General features: G+C 36.1%; 1 protein-coding gene across 5 annotated transcripts; it reads right to left on the reverse strand.

The window, feature by feature from the left end:
- Positions 1–539: 539 nt before the first annotated feature.
- On the reverse strand, positions 540–11,741 carry LOC133695663 (uncharacterized). Of its 5 annotated transcripts, none has more exons than XM_062117580.1 (11): positions 11,384–11,741; positions 10,002–10,110; positions 8,238–9,197; positions 8,018–8,142; positions 7,649–7,789; positions 6,580–7,522; positions 5,076–5,594; positions 4,686–5,005; positions 3,792–3,890; positions 3,580–3,705; positions 540–2,898 (listed from the first exon to the last, which is right to left on the reverse strand). In XM_062117580.1, the coding sequence occupies exons 1-11, from the start codon at positions 11,465–11,467 to the stop codon at positions 1,120–1,122; spliced, it is 5,205 nt and encodes a 1,734-aa protein (XP_061973564.1). In that variant the 5' UTR covers positions 11,468–11,741; the 3' UTR covers positions 540–1,119. The 5 variants fall into 5 exon arrangements, with proteins under 5 accessions (XP_061973564.1, XP_061973565.1, XP_061973568.1 ...); XM_062117581.1 differs by having other exon boundaries at positions 7,649–7,786; positions 10,002–10,113; XM_062117584.1 differs by having other exon boundaries at positions 5,076–5,483; positions 10,002–10,113.
- Between the last annotated feature and the right edge of the window lie 2,179 nt (positions 11,742–13,920).

Genomic DNA, 13,920 nt, shown 5'->3' on the forward strand with positions numbered 1-13,920 from the left:
TATATGCAGTTCGAAGATGCAATCATATTCGAGTATGATTATGATTATTTTTTAAAATATTTTTTATTTAAAAAAATATATCAATAATATTTTTTATTTTTAAAATCAATACATTAAAATGATTTAAAAACTTTAAAAATATATTAATTTAAAAAAATTTAATTTTTTTTTTAAATATTTTTAAAACACGATACCAAACACACAAACACACCATGAGCTCGCATCAACAGAAGGCCCCTCCCTCCTCCAAGAGTATAAAGAGTAAATTGTTAGTGTCTGTCCTCAAATTGTATTGCACCTGTCTCCTCGCTAAAGCCAGAGCAGAATCCAGTCGCATTGAAATGAAGGGAGAACGCCGAATGACTTCCCTGAAGCCCACCATCCATTGCATTCGAGAATGCATTCCGGGCCCATCCCCTGTTTCTCAAGCCATTCGAGTTCTTTTCCTACAATCCACCACATATAGAGAAGCAGCAGAGGCGCAATACACCCAGAAGAAATCGAATGCAAGAAGAAGGAAGTAAAGGCGACACAGAGGAAACTTTCAAAAAGATCCTTTTTAATGAAACTATAATCTTTTCAACTATGTGAATTCTTCCGTATAAAAAACAATGGGAAGAAGTGTAATAACAACAAGAGACAGAAGAGGAATGAAACAAAGAATGACAGGGCTTTTAAAAAAATAAGGGGGGCTGAAACCCTGACCTACAAGGCACTTCTTCGCCTTAACATATGCTACAAACACATTCTTTCATCATTGTATCCTATGTGTATTTCTATAATTCCTAATTTCAGATCTTCATCTAACATTTTACAGTGAACAGGCACCCAGAACAACTTGCCAGGGATTGTCATGCAAGCCAGCACACCATCTATCCATACCAAATCCTGTCCTCCTGTGGCGTCAATCAGCAAAACTGGCCTGAAATATCTCTTCAGCAGAACTAATTCTATCGAACTGACAACTATCTTTAAGAAGAAGACATCAACCACCTTCAATGCCAATCTATACATACCGAATTCTATCCTCCTGGGGCGTCATTCAGCAAAACTGGCCTCAAATATCTCTTCAGCAGAACTAATTCTATCAACCTGACAACTATATTTAAGAAAAAAACATCAACCAACTTCAATACCCCTCTCTCTTGCTTTTTGGACGACAGTGCTTGCATATCCTCTAGTCTTTGATAGATTATAATAGCAAGTCCACAACTTCACAGAGAATGGATGTGCCGATAAAGCTTTCTTGTAAAAACTATCAGAAATGAGCTCAATACCTGAAATGTCACCCAAAATACCCGCAGCTTCAACCCATGCATATTCTGGTGGTATTGGAATAGCATGAAAGATTGCATTGACCAAGATTGAGCATGCCCAGTACAGGACACTATCAGAAGTAACATTAATAGAGCTGTAGCCTCTGCACAAGAGCTTACAAACACAAAATGCTAACGGGTAGTTGGATGGCACTATCTCAAAGATGGCTTCAACAAAATCCACCAATTCCTTTGGCTGGTTTGACTTTGGGGGTAAAAGAGAGGGACCATACCACGCTTCAAGAACAAAATTCACCAAAGAGAAGTCAGATGAAACTGGACTCAATATGTTACGGATTAGCTGCTGAACTATTGGCTTCTCAATGCTGTCAATGAATCGTCTAGATAGTGGTTCATAAACCAAGAGAGCCTGGGCATCATTCAAATAACCATTCAAAATTTTTAATTGCTCACTGACTGGAGCATCCTTCTTTAATTGTGACCCATAGTTAAGCAGGAACACAGCATGTTCTCTCAAGCAATGTTTGATGTACTGTGGAGGTGCAGCCTTCAGTGCCCTGTCAATGGCAACCTGAGCTTCAATGTGGTCATTGTGCAATAATTTGGCAAGAGAGAGATTAATTAATCCAAACATTATTTCCATCTGATTAGAACTGGATGTCAGAAAGTCTGGATTTGATGCTGAAGCCAATTCGAATAATCCATGTGAGCTATTACCATCCACTGTATCCAAAATTTCATTCAGAGGATATCGAACTTTTGAAACAGAGTTAAACCAGTGAAAAGTCAGTTCTTTTGCAAAATTGGGACCTTCTTTTTGGAGGGCATACTCAATATATTGATTCCAGATACAATGAATTCCAGGGACTTCTTTTGGCCAATTACTAACGGCTCCCTCAAACCCTTCAAAACTCACACCACCTGTGCCATTTGTTTGAAGCCTTGATGACAAAAGAACAAGTTCTACACAGGATGGGCACAACTTCTTATACTTGCCCAACAAATTCTGACAGCAAGCTGGACCATCAAGAACTAGCGTACACCTAATATGGCAGAGAGCAAATTGTTGAGCCAGTCTAACATTTGTGTCACTATCAAGTGATTCACTATTGACAGACACTTTAACAGAATCCACAGCCATCTCAACGAGCTTAACAGCCCTCTGCTTCTCTTCATTTTGTAAATGAACAGAAGGCCATTCAATTGCAAGGAGTTCTTTCTCACATTCAAACTGCTGTACAATAGCATCAGGTAACTTCCTGTAAATAACTAAGTACACACAACAAACCCAGAAGATATATTTGTCAGAAATCGTTAAGCATGTGAGGATATCAGAGAGCAAATGAGAGGGAGGCTCATCTGAATTAGCTGCCACAGGGAAGAGTCCTTGGATTTTCTGAATGGCCTTGCCAACATTCCCAGACATGCACAAACAATCCATCATCTGTAAAAACAGATCTACGATGCATGCACTAGCATACACATTGCCCCTATCAAAAGCAGATGCATGGTGGCAAAGCGCTGTGAGGGCAGCATTATACGCAACCAGTCGATCATCAAGATGTATACGACTGTCAATGTACACGAGCCAAAGTCCATAGGATCTGTTGCTGTTTTTAACCTGAAGAACAAGAGAACAAGGGTTTCCATACAAAAGTTTTCATTCCGTCAAGTAAAAGGAAGAAAGAAGAAAAGATTTAAAAGACAAGATGGAAAGACGACCCATACAATAACAATAAAGAATAGTGAGCACATTTACATGGAACAAAGGCATGGGCACATACACTAATCCAACCAAGTCTATATCTGATCTGCTTTCATAATGCCCTTATCTACAGATTTATCTATCTATTTACATAAAGGGCATTTGATAGAAAGAAGGCTCCCTGATTAGAAAAAATAGCTGAATTTTAAAAACTGCTCCTGTCTTTTTTTTAAAACTCCAACCATTCACCTAGACCATGCAGGCACAAATGACTTGAAAAGAAAGTGTCTAATAGTATTTCAGCCAGATTAGACTTGAGAAATCATCTAATTACAAAATTTTGGAAAATCTTTTTACTGCAATAGAACTTTTACATGCAAAACAGGAGGCTATGGATATAATTTGACTTGCAGGTCCACATAGTCAAAGCAGCTTTTTTCTATGACATCGTGTGCTTTTGAAAGCATGGAAATATCTCAACTGTAGCTTAATTATAATCTCAAATCCAGAAAGCATTAGACCAGTCTCAGACTCTCAGTTTAGAGGGCAGTTTTGTTGAGAGTAGGGAGGTTTAACACCTTATTTTTTATAACATACCGCATAGGAGAACATGTCATCCTTCCCAACAGACTCAATGTTGCTGTAGTAAATGAGCAGATACATCATCCACAGAGCTTCAGATGTTGGATCAACCTCAATAGCTCGTGACAGCACGGAGAGAGACTGTAGAAACAAAGGTTTTGAATGATAATTAGAAGTTTCCGAACAATAAGGATAGTGCAAGTAAAAACTGAAACCACAAACTTTACCTTTTTCATACCCTCCAGTTTGTCAGCCTCCTGACTGAGAATAAGAAGAGCCATTTCAAGGGACAGCACGCTGCTGGCTAATGCTTGATTGAGATGATTCTAAGTATACATCAAGCAAGAAGGATAACATAATGAGAGGATGGACCAAACAGAAGAAGAAAAAAGCACACAACTACAAGAATAAAACATGAAGCAAATAAGGCAATATGTAAAACATGAAACAGATAAGGTAATATGTAAAGGAGGCAGAACTCTGAAAGCATAAGCTGAAGAGAACAATAATTGTTTCCAAAATTAGAAATAATGAGAGCAGAATTGACAACAAGAATCTTTTTATGGGCTGTCTTCCCTTTTCCTTCCATTAGATGGAGAGAGGAGAGGGATTCCTCAGGAACAGCAATGCTTAGGATGCAGTAATACAAAAATAAATACATGCAACTTGATGTCATAATTGGAATGTAGATCACCCAAAAAAAAAAAGTCGATCAGCCTAGGACAAATAAGAGAGGTGGACAGTAAACCATATCTTCACACCTACACTCTACATTGCAAGTTAAACAGATACAACAAGAAAGCAGAGTCTCCAGCAACCATTTGAATTAGACAATGAAGAGATATGATTCACTAAACAAAATTTTCATGACTAGATAAAAAATAATTGAAAGAGAGGTAAACAGTTCATCATCAGTTGAACATAACAGCAAACTGTAAAATCAATGATAAAACACAGCAAAATTATATTCCCACTAAAGGCATAATTAATTGAAGAGAATGTTGAGACAAGAAGACTGCTGTGCATTGAAGGTACTGGCAAAATATCTTAGCAATGCAACAAAAGCTAGCAATAAAATAAAAACTTTAGGTCAGGAATACAGAAAACAGTAACAAACAAACCGCTACGCTCTTTCTACTCTGAAAGTATGATGTCTGTCCATTCCAACTCCCACGGACCTCAATACAACCATCATTAGCACAGAAAGAAGGCTGATTAACAAGTAAATCTTTTTGAAGCAAACTTGATAGAGCTAAGCAAATACTGAACTGTTTTTGCCAGCGCTGACAATTTCTCGGTGCAATGACAGATTTATGTGAATCAGATCTCAACATATTGAAGCCAACAAGATAAGTTGGTGGAATCAATGCAATGTGACACTTGGAAAGTTCTGTTCCACCACTACTTTTTTGTTGATGCAGTGTTAATCCAACCTGACAATCTGCACAAGCAGTATTTTAAGTATACGCAGCAATTCAAACTATTCAGAATTGTCAAAGGTATAGTCATACCGGCACTATCAGAATCATCGTGCTGATTTTGATGCGCATTTTTATCAGTGAAGTCCCTAGCATGTTGCCAAGGGCATTCATCATTGTTGCATTTTCCTCTAAGTTCATACATGCAGAGTGGCCAAAATGGGTCAACCGCAACATTGTGGGTAAATGTGCCAATTTCAGTTCCGCATATATCCTTTAGATCCTCATCCTTTGAGTTTGCTATCGCCTCGTCACACTGGATTTCCTCAGAATCCATGCAACCACCCTCTCCACTGAAACCACCACGGGTATAATTTTGTTGACTTTTTATATGTTGTGATTCTATTAAAGTCATTGGGTACATAACTTTCATTTGAGCAAATGCACTCCTCAATACTAAAGGAGGTGAAGATATGATTGACGTTGTCAACTGATGACCTCCTGTGAAATTGTCCTTGGAATCAGCAGCAGAATGAAAATTTGAAGAATTCTTTTCATGGCTCTGAATCTGAACAGGAAGCTCAGACATTATAGTTTCAGGATTATCATTGCCTATATAAAAGAACAAAAATTACGAAGAGTTTTTCAAGAAAGAAAAATAACAGTAAAATGAGATGAGAACACGCAATCATATAGAATAAAACATCCACACCACTGCTATTCCTTCTCTCGCCAACCATATTAAGTGTATTGCTTCCCTCTATACTTGTCCCAATTGCATGCCCACAATGAAAAATTCAAACTCTTTCCCACATTGCACCATGTAGTAATTTTTATAGAATTATAATATCCCTCATAATGAGAGAAAATTTTGGAAAACAGCAGTACAAGATGTCTTCCACTCATTGCTATCTGCTAAAAAATTAACATGAATTATGAGGATAAATTTCAGAAAACAGCAGCGCAAGATGTTTTCCACTTATTGCTATCTGCTAAAAAATTAACATGAATTGTGGCATTCTCCAATGGACAGCATCTTAAAATTCTCAGAATTCTCCACACATTTAAGTTTGCCAGGTAATTTCATACTAGAGGCAGTTCTCATCAAATTTCAGCTCCAGGTACTAAGAATAAAGAGCAACATTGTCAATATCATGATCAAGTGATCACATTCCCAAATTTTAGATTATACTACCATGTTCTGGTGCAGCTAGTTACAAGACTCCCAATCATAATCTTTGCTGCAAATTGCAGGAATACAATGGTATTATGCAGATCAGATTCCACCTGTAACCAAGCATATACTTGGGGACGCAGGAGAAAATTATGGTAATCAAGCAACAGACATTTAACATGAGCCCAAAGCATCTATTTTACGTTATAACAGTAAGTTGCAAGAACAGCATTTATCATGTTTGTGTGTGCATGAAAATGTAAATTGCCACAGACCAAGATGGTAGTGGCAATAAAGCCAAACAATCATATATTTGCACAAACAATGTCAGTAACTAGGATAATTGATCACATGATTCTACAAGCTAAATACTTCATGACCAAAAAAACTGCTTAAAATATATTTCCATTCAGAGAGAATTACCTTCAAGGTCATAATGTTGATTTTTCTGTGCCTCTGACAATCGCACACTGCCATTGCTTCCCTGGGTTCTTTCACTTCTGTTGTCAGTTGCAGTCCCTGGTTCATCTGCAGGCTCCATGGTGGATGAACCACCATTCTTTGAAAAGGTTCTGATTGGTAGTCGAGCAAATAGTTTGGATCTTAATTTTGATTCAAGAATCAAAGAATCCTGAGCTGCATGAACAGAGGGATTTTTGTTTGGGGGATAATCTCTGTGGTTTTCCCTTCCCACAGAATTTTGATCTCCTTGCTGAATTTTGAAGCTATGCTGATCAGTCTCATGGTCCAATGGAAATGTTTCTTCATCTTCATCTGCTGAAATATTAGAATCATTGGATTGAAAGCTTACTCCATTAGCAGCAATCAGGCTGTTGCGGGGCAATGGCTCTGATGTACTAGCATCCAGTTCACTGCATGGCTCAGATCCCAAACTATGGCCATTTACATGCTGATAAAGTAAATTTGAGGGGGTGACTGAATCGCACCCAGGCTGGTTACAACCATCATACTCAGGCTGCATCTGATCATTTGGCGAGGGTGTTAAATTTACATTTCTAGATACATTTCCACAATTCACCCCAGTTCCAACGTGCTCATGCTGCCTGGAGGGCAAAAACAAATTGGAATCATTCACAATGAGAGATCGAAAATGAGTAGAGTACAGTTCCCTCTTGCGATAAAGTTCTGTACATCTAGAATTAGCCTCAATCAAAGCCCTCTGTGATTTTCGATAAGCTTTAAGTGCATTTCTTTCTTCAATTTCACATTTGCGCCTGTGCTCTTGTGCTTCATCCAGCTCCTTGTCTAATGATTCCTCCATTTCAACAAGATGCATATCTATGCTTCTATGATCTGCCACATTTACAGTTCCCAAACAATTCCAAGGGTTTAGATTCAGAGATGCCTGTTAACAAGAATAAATGCACGTCCAACAAAATGAGTAAAGGAGAGGTAGGGAGAAGAAATTCAAGAAACTTTAACATGATAAATCCCAAGACCATCATTTTAACATTTGACTCGGGAAACATACTTGACAAGAAGGCTTGTCACCGTATATGCCTTGCAGATGCTCAAAGCTGTTTATTAAATTCTGTCCACTAGTTGATGTCTTTAACAAGCAAGCTGGTGGCTGGGTTCCACAATTCTTCACTGGATTTGAGTCAACACTCTTCTGGAAAGTTACGGTAATATCAGTAAAGGAATGAAAGTATCGCCGAAGGCAAAATTTGCAGCACCTAGAAATTTAATCAAGCTAACTGCTAGATTCACCATCAAATTTTTACTATCCTCAAAATTTTCATCCATACTTATTTGAGAAATACATGAAATGAAATAGGTCCACCACAGAGTGCAAGGAGTTGTCATGAAAGCAACATCAAGTCAATCAAATCTTCCTTACTCTATTCTCTGGTAAAGTATTAGTATTTGCATTAGTCAGTGGCGGGGTCTGGTTCAATACAACAGAAGGATCCACCTGCATTCTGCTCATGTCAGACTGGCTGGAATTATGATTGACATTAGAAGCTGCAACGCATAAAAAAGCTGTAAGTGACTGATAGATTATACCAGAGGACAATATTAAAGAAAATTAACAACGTTTCCTCAATCTTTCAACCCACCAGGTAGCTTTGCTGATGAAATATCCACCCGCCTACAGTCTTGCCTTTCCCATTTAACTACACTTGACTCTGTTACTTTCGTCAGCCTTTCCTTCTGGCTATAATCGTCCATATTTCTATCCTGCAAACCACTGCTCTCCGGTGCTTGTTCCTTTGAAGGTAAATTATATGTTGTTGCAAGCATTTTTTGTTGGCCATCTGAATTTAACTGTTTAGAATAAGATCCACCAACTTTTAAGCGTTTCCTGTCCGGTTCTTTTGGGGCTAATTGCCCAACTTCATAAAAAGCTGCATTAGACTTCCTGGCTGCAGCAATAGAAATGTTTGTAGACTTGTACTCCTTGCCAGAAACTGAAGGAGATTCCTTGTTTTGTGAAGCTGCCTTAAGCTTTAGTTCCCTTTCCCGAAGTGCAATCTGCTGCCTCAAGTCCCGAACTTTAGTGCTGTTCAAATCCACACCTAGCTCAAGACCATGCTCTACGCTTGCAAGATTTCTTTTGATGGAATTAAATTTTTTTACTTGAGAAACTTGCCCAACAGATGAGGAGCCAGCACCCCTGGAATTGGCAACTCTGTTTGTCTTTGTCATTGATGAGTTAAATGAGCAACTCATTGATGATTTCTTGGGAATACTGTTCACATTTCTTGTAGCCTGCTGTGACATGCTTGATTTTGTTGATGAAGTGGAGGGCAGCCTTCCATTTTCATTAACCACAGCCGTGTTGAGTTTAGTTTTTAAAGATTTGTCTTCTCCATCTTCAGATTCACTGCCACTTTCATCATCTGAAAAAAATCTTATCACTAGGCTATCATCAGCCCCTGAAGGTGCCAACTTTCCAGGATTAGCAGATACATGTGGCACTCTGTTTTTGTCAAAGCTCTTGTTATTATTTGGTTGTTGTGATGTTCGGAGATTGGGATCAGCAGATCTTGCGGGATTGGTGCTAAAACTGGCCTTACCTGTGGAGGAGATACGGCTGCATCAAGATACTCTCTATAGCAGGATGTATAGTCCTTACCATCAATTAAATACATCACCAATTCTTTCTAAAATGCAAATGTTGTAAATAGGTGTAAGTTGGCAAAACAAAGTTATCGGGAAGTCCACCACATGTGACTGAGTACAAAACAACATCAATGGCATTTATGATTGATAGAAATCAGATTGCATGGAGTTTACAACTTAAGTGGGTCCTGTTCCTCCTCTATATATGATCAATCAAGAATTTGTGATCTCTCTCAGTTGGCAAAAAAACTTGAATTCTTTGTTATACAATATGGGGACAATAGTAAATTTTAGAAAAGTTTACAGCGCTAAGGAAGAAAATGATAGCATGAAGCAAAAGGCAAGGATATTTTCTGAAAAGCTGAGAATATATGCTTCTATATAAGGATCTATACAGGTAACTTTTATAAGTTTTAGAATCAACTGGCAATAGGTTAAATAATATGTTATTTTCCATCCTAGCCATGCCGATTTGAGCATCTAAATCATATCTACTTCCTTGGCATAAAAGACTACAAATAAATATAGTCATAAATTATCATAATGAAGATAAAGATCAGAGCAAGTGGCAAAAAACAGCCCCTGATGAACCAGTTTACAGATCAAAAAAGAAGTGAGAAACACCACTCTTTGTGAAAGACCAACAAGCTAAAATATTATTAAAACATGAACCCAAAAACAAGCAATGAACACTTGGCAGTTGGGAAATATATTATAGGAAACCAAGTTCCTTCCATCAGACGGCACACTAGACTTACCAGCCCGATTGGCTAAAGTGAATTTGTTCATTGGAGGAACCAGAATGGTCCTTGCAGAAGCAGGTGGGTTAACAGCATCAGCAGATGGAGGAGCAGAGCAAATAGGATTCTGCTGCGAGAAGAAAATCAAAATTCAGTTAAACATATTCTACTAGAAATGAAAAGTGGAGCCACTAGAATTTCATTTGTACAGCCAAAATTACGAATGTAAACACATCAAATTGATGGAACCTGATGTAGTAACTTTGAAATGAATTAAAAATGCATTGAACAAAAAGTATATCATGCGATAATCATAATTGCACTTTGCAAAACTATAGTGAAATGCAGTACCAAAATAAAGTGATTTGTAATTATTCAATTCTCCCAGATTTGATAATCTCTCTCACTTACACAAACACATGTATTTGAGCGAGGTAATACCAACTCAAAGAGAATAATTCTGCATGACAGTTGGAGCGACTCTACTTCATAAAATCAATTTCCAAAAGGAATGAGAAGGACCTGTCTGGCAAGGTCATTGACCATAGAATACAACATACAAAATAAAGTGATCTATGGACAGGGTCATTGTGGTAAGAGGAAATATTCAGATCCCTCAGCTTTTATGCTCTCTCTCTCTATCAAATAAACACTTAAGGCCTGGAAATGGTTAATACAATGGGGCCCAGGGAGTATCAACTCTGTGAGTATTGAAAATTTCTCATGGTAAAGGACCATTAAAGCCAGAGGAATCATTACCGCAAGCTTAAATGGAAGGCCACGTGCATCTATATCGTAAAATCGATTTCCAACTGAATGTAAGAGACCCATGTGGTAGAATCATAAGGGTACAGAACAACCCTATCACATCTGCGTATAGCAAACTGAAAAACCTAATTATAAAACATCTATACGCATCGTTGGGACACTAAGCCAGAAAAAATGAACTTCTTAATAAGTAGATCTCAGGTTTCTCCTCGTAGATAAATTACAGTCAACACAAGTTGCCGGCTCAGAGAAGGCAACTTGAAATCGGAAAACAAACTGATAAATCAGTCAGTGCAATAACTTTCTTTTCTTTTCCTTTGTTTTCTCATCAACCAAACAGAAACCTAATTTGTTACCACCAGAAGTAGCATCTAATTTACATCGGTAAGCAAAAAATCCAGCAAGCAAGCTAACAAATGCAGCTAAAAATGAGCACAACAAACTGAAACCCTGAGTAGAGAATTTCACTTAAAAAATAAAAAATAAAAATAAAAATAAAAAGCATGAGAAATGCGATTGAACAAACAAACTCATTTTCATTTCTCTTACTTTATATTGTTTCTCGGCAATCAAACAGTAAAAAAATACATAAAAAAATAGAAAAGAGATAGAGTTTTTTAGGGAGGCAATACGTCGTCGTTGGATGAAGAAGAGACCTCTCCTTCTTCTCTTGCTTTAGTCGCGAGCTCTGGTTGACTAGGGTTATCTGACGCCATTGATTTAGTCTTTACATTATTAATATTATCTCTTTCTCGCTCTAACAAAACCTTTTTTTAATGATTTTATCTCTCTATAAAAATCGACGGTTGTATGGGACCATTTTAGATAGAGAGAGAGAAATTGGTTGCGGAAAAATAACGGAGAAGGGAATCGAGAAAACGAACTTGAGGGCAGCCTTGTGCATGCGTGGGCTTGACTAAAGTGACGGCCATTTCCTTGACTGTGTCGTAAAATTACGACCTCTGTCATTGCTTTCCCTTTTGTGTCAGTTGGAGGCCAAGCTGAATTATGTTGGGTTGTTGTGTACAGTACATTTTTTTGAAGAGAAAATATCAGGCGTAGCTGACACGTGGTGTTTACACGGGATTAAAGAAAAGTAAGGTACAGAAAATACCCTGCAAAAAAAGATTTTCTAAAAGAATTAGTACAATAAATTATATATAATGGCGGAATAACATAAAAAATTGATGGAATACCACAGTTTCAATAATGTTGTGAATGGAAAATGCTATATTTATAGATTATTATTATTATTTAAAATAATAATTTTTTACAAAAAAAATATGAAATAGACAGGAGAAAAAAAAAGACTTTATAAGACATTAAACTACAATTATAATATTACTAATATCATACAAAAAATTAACAAGATAAATTTAATGGCATTAAAAAAATTCACCAATAATAACGCAGATAGTCCACACTTATCGTTCAAAGATAACTAATAACTTATTTGTTGTTGGTTATTTTTTGTAGTGTTATTGGACTCATCTTATCAAGGTTTTTTTTATAAATTCAGTAATGTTATCTGTTTTATAGTTATTTTTTTATAGAAATTATTATTCTAAATGGTAATAAGTTATAAATATTATGTTTTTTAATCATGTAAATCATATTATTTCACTGTTTTTTTATTGTATTATTTCACTTATATTTTTTATTTTTAAAAAAACTGGTAAGCAGAAATAGCAATAAAACAAAAGGTGAGCAGGAAGTTTGTAAAGAAGAAACCTGCGGTGATGAAACTTTTGGTGAGATATGTGAGATTATAAATTATAATTTTACTGGTTAAAATACATTAATCATATTCAAAATCTAGTGTAATTTTAGACGTTTCTCAGCCTTCAGAAGATAACTGAGAAGTCAACTCTTTCCGGGACAGGTGCAACTATGCAAGAGGCCAGGAATCTTAGAAACTCATCAACTGTATACATGTAAATTTAAAGCTTGGAGGCTAACGTAACGTAGATTGAAAAATGGTATTAATGCTTTAATCAAGAGATTTGTTTTTTTTATTGTTTTAAATTTGAGTCTTGTAGTTATTCATGTGATGGTTATTGGAGACTTATATGGTTGTTAATTTCAGGATCCATGGGATTAATCGAAGTACACGCAAGCTGACCTGGACACCCACGTTAAATTAAAAAAAATGATATTAATGCTTTTAATTTATTAGGTGTGAAAAATAAGAAATGGAGGTGGTCCATGATAGAAATTATATAGCATTTCATCATCTTTCGTTGTTGCCTTCCTTTGATTTAAAACGAGAAACTCAACTGTTTTTTCGCAAGTTCTTCTACTCACACCTTGCTTTTGTTACTGGCAATCTAACGAAGGAGCTACCACACATTTATTTGGAAAGGTGAGTTGTCTCCCTTTCTATAGGTTTGATCCCGAGCATCTTGATGATCCTCTTGAATCCTGTATGACGTGAACTTGTGTTTTGTATTGTTCTGACGACGGATGTTCACATGTTCACGTTAATTAATTCCCTACAAAACAGATATTATCAGTGAATTTAGAAACTTTTTGAAAACATTTATGATTTTTATTATAAAAAATCGTAACGAATAAGTATTAAATTTTAAAAACAAAAGTTTACCTTTTTTTATGCATGATAAATAAATAAAAAGTGTGAATTATTTATCTAAATTGTTCTTGGAGTATTTATAACCTACTTTTTTTTTTATTCTACATGTCACGAGTTTATTTTCTTATTTACATCAAATTGAAGAGCAAACCTCTTACATAAACATTAATATTAATACAAGTGTCTCCTTACACTATATCAATATTAATAAAGGTATCACATGCCTATAAAAAACGATGCTACATCATTTTGTATATCATATGAATGTTAATGGAATCAACTTTTATAATTATTTTTAATGTTAATTGATATATAAACAGTTTTTAAATGATTTTTTACACTTATATGACATGGGGAAATAATAATTTTAATTTTTCTCATTAAATATTTGAATTTAAAATAATCACAAACTCAAAAATATAGGATATGATTTGGTGTTAGATTCACATATATTTGAACTTGACATGTAGTTAGGTTTTAAAAAAATTAGGTATAGCATCTTGCTAATTCTTTTATCCATGCATTCTAACTTGTTTTTTTGTAAAATCTTTTTTATCTAGGTTTCTTCAGCTCAAAGCT

Source organism: Populus nigra, chromosome 6 (genome assembly GCF_951802175.1).
Source record: "Populus nigra chromosome 6, ddPopNigr1.1, whole genome shotgun sequence".
Lineage (NCBI taxonomy): Eukaryota > Viridiplantae > Streptophyta > Magnoliopsida > Malpighiales > Salicaceae > Populus > Populus nigra.